Source organism: Nannospalax galili, unplaced genomic scaffold (genome assembly GCF_000622305.1).
Source record: "Nannospalax galili isolate Female #2095 unplaced genomic scaffold, S.galili_v1.0 scaffold648, whole genome shotgun sequence".
NCBI lineage: Eukaryota > Metazoa > Chordata > Mammalia > Rodentia > Spalacidae > Nannospalax > Nannospalax galili.
In genome coordinates, this window is record NW_008360311.1 from 7,101,154 (window position 1) to 7,107,981 (window position 6,828).

Below are 6,828 nucleotides of genomic sequence, written 5' to 3' on the forward strand. Positions count from 1 at the left end.
AAATATAAAAGGACACAAAGTGGTCATAGGGTTGGTGCTTTTCCACCCACTGGCCCAATGATGAGGTGCTAGTTTAAAACAGTCTTCACGTCTGTATTTTACCACTGGGTTCCTTGATGATCAACACTGCAGTAATGCCTGACATGGAAATACGGAAACCCTTTGCCACGAAATTCAAACAGATGAGGATGATTCACCTTTGTTTGTATTTCAGGGTGCCAGCGGCTGGCTGCTTCATTAGATTACAGCGTGAGACCACACTAATGAAGGGAGGGTCTGGGATCACACTCTGGTCCAGTTACCATAATTGCTTTGTTAATTTCCGTTTTCATTTTCCCAGACCACAGGCAAGGCTAGGAATTAGTGTCCTTGAGCCATAGATGTGCAGAAAACAGGGTGCAGGAAAAGCTTGGTGACAATCCAGTCTCACCTCTGGGAAACCCAGCTGAGAGGTTACATGCTCTGAATGTGTGCACATACTTAGGTGCACAGGACAGGCAGTTTTTAAATATGTGGACCAAAATAATTACCTATCTATCTCTTGCATGATTTCAAAAGCATTCATTATTCCAGTGAGGTGGAAGGATTAGGTTTCTTAACACTGATATTTAATGGATATTATCATATTTATTACTGTAAAGAGACCAGATGTTTAAAATCTGGGCTAGAAACTCTGCAACCAGATGGTGTTACCTCAGGGTCACCCACCACGTCTCGCTCCCCACTCAGCTGTATTTTGTTTCAACTTTAATAGAGCAATGGTATGTTTCCATACGTCTCAGTCTGGCATTAGATGACATGTGGGCTAATTTCGGTGGGTTGGGCAGATTGCTAGGGGGTTATACAAACCAGAGCAATTTGCTTTCCCAACAGTAAGAAAATATGTTAAGAATTACTGCTGGTGGTCAGGGCATTTCTCTCTCTCTCTCTCTCTCTCTCTCTCTCTCTCTCTCTCTCTCTTTCTTTTCCTCCTCACTCTCATTCTTTATTTTCCACAGCTTTAACCTTTGTTGTCATTTTTACAGTCTCCACATGTCGCCCAGCTTTGGTGCAGGAGAATCAACCGCTAATCACTTTCTTACCCCAGCAAATCTTCCTCCTGCTCTCTTTTCTTATCTTGCTTCTTATCCTGATCCAATGAAAACAAACCAGGTCAGAGGGTTGATAACATTCCTAATTTTAAAAAATTATAATCAATGCAATTTAGGTAAGGTGGGGAAAAGAAATAAAAGAGTACATGGCATGTGACCAATGGTTCATCTGTTTGTATTAACAGGTTCCAGCAACAGCTTGCCAGGCACAGAATGTCTGCTTGCCCCTGCACTTAGCAAGCACATGAGCTTAAAAATAAACTTTGACAATGTAGATCTCTTTGTCCTTTCAGGAATGGAAAGCATTATGTAGTTCAAAGCACACTAAGCCTGATATGAAAATATAGCTTGGGCTTGTGTTACTGTGGCAATTGGGAGGGTTTTAAACGCACACGACACATGGATGATTTGTGTGTAAACAGTACAACAGCCACAAGCTAGAAGGAATAATTGACACTAGAACTTTGATAAGCTCATTCATAAGGAAGCCACGTCTGTCTTTTAAGTTCTTTGGAATAACTGGGATCTGATTCTTCATTTTAATCGGGGTGTTTTTTTTTTTGTTGTTGTTGTTTCTTTTTTGTTTTTTTTTCCCGAACCAAACTGCAAAAACAGGATTTAGTAGCACATTTCACTTGTACAGAGCAGCGTTTGTTCACTTCGAGTGTTTGGGACAGGAAATCGATCTACAGGGTAACATTCCCACAAAAAAGGGAAACAGTATGGGACGATGGCTTGTTAGTACAAGTGACTCTGTTTTGGAAATTACCGACAAGAAACCTTGGAGGAAGAACAGCGTTAAAGATCAAAAGCATGAAGACTCCTGATGAAAGCAGCTCCAGATGATGAACCCACGAGCGAAGAGGAACTTCTACCGTAAGTATCTTTGCTATAACCAAGTATTTTATTTGTTTTCAAATTATTCTAGAGTGTGCTGAGTAGATTTCCAAGCGTTTGATGTAGAGTCTTCGCTACAGACAAGTCTATAATTAAACTCATTGGGTGGTTCCAACAGAAGGTTAGTTACTGAAATCTTTTCCATGACTTTGCAACAGTGGAATAAATTGCACGTTAATTTAAGAATGCTTTGTAGGACAGACATGTCATGTCAAGCTTTTCTTGGGCAAAGTATTACTTTTGGCAATGTAAAATCAATCAACATATATCTATAAATTCCATTGAATTTGGATGCTGGTGATTTAAACTCTGTTGACTTTGTTTGCATGTGGTTGATTCTGTAACCCAAACCTCATGTATAGATTCACACATACTAATAGGAATTTAGAGAGCATCTTAACTATTTCCTGAGTGATTCTTGTTTATATGGTAGGGAAGAGATAGCTTAGAATCCTAGGAATTGGAGGACAAGCAGATGTGATCATTTAAACTGCATCTTTGGAACTGAAATGGGGCTTCCCCCCCACCAAAGTTTATCTTCAAAATATCCAACATGTAGACCCATTGGAAATTATTTCCATATCTATAAAACTCCTCAGCTCCTAAGTCTATTGCTGTGGTCTTACAAATGTGAATCAAGTCTACCTAAGTCTTAACCCTATGCAAATATTAGATATAGGAAGGTCCACTCTTACCGTCTACCATATGGCATAGAATTAGACAGTGTTGAGTGTTGAATAAATTTTGCTGTTAGTAACAGGATAAATGTGGTTGTACAGTAATCATTTTATGTCTAGATTTGCTCCTTGAGTTTATCCATGAGTGTGATTGAATTGTATGTAGCTAAGATCGTATGATAATAGAATTGTATTGTATTGCTGTTTCCTGAAAAGTCCTTTGTCTAATTCATAGCCTCTCTTGAATCACACAAGAGTTTTTGTAACTGGTTGTTTTGTTGGAAGGGATCACATGGGGGAGCTCATTTTATGACATGGTTAAGCATCAGCTTGTTTCCAGTCAGTATGCAGGGACCTGGTGCTGGCCCGCGTGATGTAGCATGGGATTAGCCCTCATAAGCCCCCTTTGCTGAGGGTGAAGAGAGAGGCTGAGATGCTGACCACATCTTCCATTAGTAGGGCTCATCTCTCTGTAAAGGGTGACAGGTATAAACTGAGGAGTAAGTAGATGATAAGATTTTTGGAGTCCAGTTGAGTGCTTCCAGAGTGATGAGGGACAGGCATCTAGTGGAGGGGACCCGGAAACTCCCCAGTGATGCTGCCCCTGATTTTCCCTCTAGAACACTTGGTGTCAAGGTTTGTTGAGTCTGCCTTCTGCTGTCATAAGTAGGAAACAAGAACGCTGTACATGTGTGTTCGCTGCACCTAATTAGATGTGGGATCCTTGGGGTAGGAAGGAACTGACAGAAGCTGTAACTAGGCAACAATTATCACTAAGGTAAAAACACTTCTGGATAATTACATGGAGCTTTGGGGTAAGTTTAAGTTATATCACGTATAACATCATATATAAAAATGGATAAGCAGGGCCGGAGAGATGGCTCAGTGGTTAAGAGCACTCACTGCTCTTGCAGAGGACCTGGGTTCGATTCCCAGCACCTACATGGTGGCTACAACCATCCTTAACTCCAGTTCCAGGGGAATCCAAAGCCCTCTTCTGACCTCCGCAGCACTGCACAACACGGGTGCACTCACATACCTGCAGACAATTCACTCGTACACATAAAATAAAAATAATAATAAATAAAATATGAAAAAAGGATAAGCTTAAATTATCCCTTTAATAGTTCAGTCAAGTGTTTTAGAGATGGATCTCACAGGTACTGTCTCCAGGCAGAAATTCTAATTAGAGTAAGACAGTCCATAGGAATTGCCTGGAAGTTCTTTTTAAGAATTAAAAAGACGTGTTGATATCATACGCACGAGGACTTCCTGAGGCTAAAATCATCTGGAATTGTTATACAGAATTCTGGGACCTCAGACAAGAAATGATGCAACATTTGAGAAGTTCTAATACTTTTTCCTCTTCTGTAGGAAAAGGAAGAAACCAGATTATTGCATGAGAGTGAAGCAAGGAATGGGTTGTAGAATGATTACAGTTCTGGAGGTTTCAACTCAGGAGGCTGAAGCAGGAGGAACAGGAGTTCAAGGCCAGTCTGAATAGTGAGCCCCATCTTAGCCACACCAAACAAAATAATAACACACTGAGGATTATCTTGGACAGAAAAAAAAAAAACAGGTATTGACCCTGGAGCAGTTCAGGATTGTGATATACTTATGAATAAAAAATGATATTTCTAGCTTTCTATATATAAAATGAACTAATAAATCTTCCCTCTTACAACTGTGAGCATTAAAATTTATGAGATCATTCTCAGCTGTCTGGCATAAAGTAAGTGCGTGATGTTTAAACCATGTGGGCTTTGGAAACTTTTTAACTTTGGGGGTCTGATAATTCCATGTATTTAGCTCAAATTCTTTGATTAAATGCCACCCAAAGAAGAAACTCACTAGAAATATCTATTCTCCATGTTCTAGGCTGCTAGACAACAGAACTGTAAGGCAAATCTAAAAGTGCAATAAAAAAGTTAGTAATAGGTTCAAGCATGTAATTCTAGCCTTGAGAGGCTAAGGCAGGAGGATCTCCTTGAGTTTGAGGCCAACCTAGACTATATGATCAAGTTACAAAGTAGTTTGGACTCAAGAGTGAAACCTTGCCTCAAAAACAAACAAACAAACAACCCCAAGAGCTGGGCTTGGTAGCACATGCCTTTAATCCCAGCACTCTGGAAGCAGAGGCATGTAGATCTCTGTGAGATTGAGGACAACCCCAAGAGCTGGGCTTGGTAGCACATGCCCTTAATCCCAGCACTCTGGAAGCAGAGGCATGTAGATCTCTGTGAGATTGAGGCCAGCCTTAAAGGAGATAAGAAGTTTTTCCTGCTTGTTTTCAAGACAAGGGTCAAAATACATTTGCTCATGTCCTTAAGATTAAGACCATAAGAACATTCAGTTGACGATTGTTACTTAATTTCCCCTTTCATCTTTTCTATGTCACCTGTCTAATCATGTTCAGAAATCCACTGTAGCCAGTGGTATAGATATTCTCAGCAGAAATGACTTTTTGGCAGTTTAAGGGCTAAAATTGTTTTCCTATGGCATCTTGCCACAAAGCCCACAAAAATCAGTTTTATACAGATAGTGTATTTTGATGATTTAATTTATTGTGTCTGCTCGTTCCAAGCACATATGCGAAGCACTTGGGCAGAGTCCCCATATTTAGAGTATTCCTTAAGCTCCTATATCCCAAACAGGAAATATCTAGAAGTTAGATTTGTCTACTAGGAAAATCACTCATATTTGAGAGTTGCTATTAGAAATATTACCTCACATCTGTACAGCATAATTTTCTTTAAAGAGTTTCCACATTTACCAGCTTGCTTTTCTCACCCTATAGTACAAACAGAGGCTATATGCACTTCCTCAGCCCGAGTCAGGTGTGCAGAAATACCTTAGCTTTTACTTGTGGAAGCTGAGGGTGCTCCTGGCTGTTCATTTAGGTTCTTGTCTCACAGTGAGTCAAGGCCACTGAGGAGGGCGCTTCTCAGAGCAAAACAGCCACCATCTTCATTAGCTCTGCTGCCCCTGCTTGCAAGAGTCCATCGGGATTTGGCTTGTTGACTGTTAACATTTTCTCATAGAAGGAGGGGGCATCTTTGGACCCTCACCTGAGAGTCCAACTGCTTCTCCCAGCCCGTCGTAAGCAGTTCTGCATGGGATCTTGGGAGGTGCTGGAGTGTATAGGCTGAGGGAGGCTGGTTGGGAGGGGCTCCATCTGTGTGGTTATGGAGAAGTCATTGCCCCTAACCCTAACCTTCCACTGTGGCTGCTTTGGGGTCCCCCTCATTCCTGCAGGCAACCCTTTACCTGTGCTCCATAAATAAACAACCAACTCACTGCTTCCTCAGGGTGAACTTTGGGGAAGCTGTGCTTTGGTTTGTAGCTGGAAACATAAGGAGGGGCAGATGTTGCAGGCTCCCCAGGGAAGGCCCCAGATGTGCTCTCAGCTCTCTTCCCTGGTGGCTGTCATGACATAGAGTTGGACAACCATGCATTGTGGGTGTGCTTTTCTATGTGTGACTTAAGTCGTCAGTGACTACAGCAGCTAGCTAGCGCTGTGCTCCACAGCCCCTCAAGGCCTCAACTACCTCTTGCAGGCCCAGGCTTTGAGTATCCTGATGTGGTTAATCTGAGGATTTCAGTCTTATAATCGACGTTTTCCTTGGCTAACCCGAGGGAAGTGCAGCTTGTTGGTGCAGAACTAGAAGAACTAAGGCAGTGGAGGGTGAGCACCTCTCAGTTCACTATCAGGTGGTTTGGGAATGTTCCATCGTTTCCATGTCAGATACACTGTATATGCCATAATCTGTGTGTGTGTGTGTGTGTGTGTGTGGTGTGTGTATGAGATGTGTGCATATGTGTGTGAGATATGTGTGAGATGTGTGCATGTGAGGTGTGTGTGTGTGAGAGATGTGCATGTGATATGTGTGATGTGTGTACCATGTGTGTAATGTATCCCTGTGATGTGTGTGTGTGTGGTTTGTGATGTATATGTGAGATGTGCATGTGATATGTGTGATGTGTATGTGTGAGATGTGTGTGAGATGTGTGCATGTGATATGTGGGATGTGGGTGTGTTTATCATGTATGTGCTATGTGTGTGTATGTGTGTGTGATATGTACATGTGATGTGTGTGTGTCTATCATGTGTGTGCTATGTGGCTGTAATGTGTGTATATGATATGTGTATGTGGGGTTTGTGT

General features: G+C 41.6%; 1 protein-coding gene across 1 annotated transcript in view; it reads left to right on the plus strand.

Moving 5' to 3' along the window:
• The first annotated feature begins 1,480 nt into the window (after positions 1-1,480).
• Kcnk2 (potassium two pore domain channel subfamily K member 2) overlaps positions 1,481-6,828 on the plus strand; it is a 243,405-nt gene continuing 238,057 nt past the window's right edge. The window contains exon 1 of the mRNA XM_008824862.2: positions 1,481-1,967. Coding sequence (XP_008823084.1) covers positions 1,934-1,967 — 34 coding nt within the window. The 5' untranslated portion in view covers positions 1,481-1,933. The remainder of the gene's footprint in view (positions 1,968-6,828) is intronic.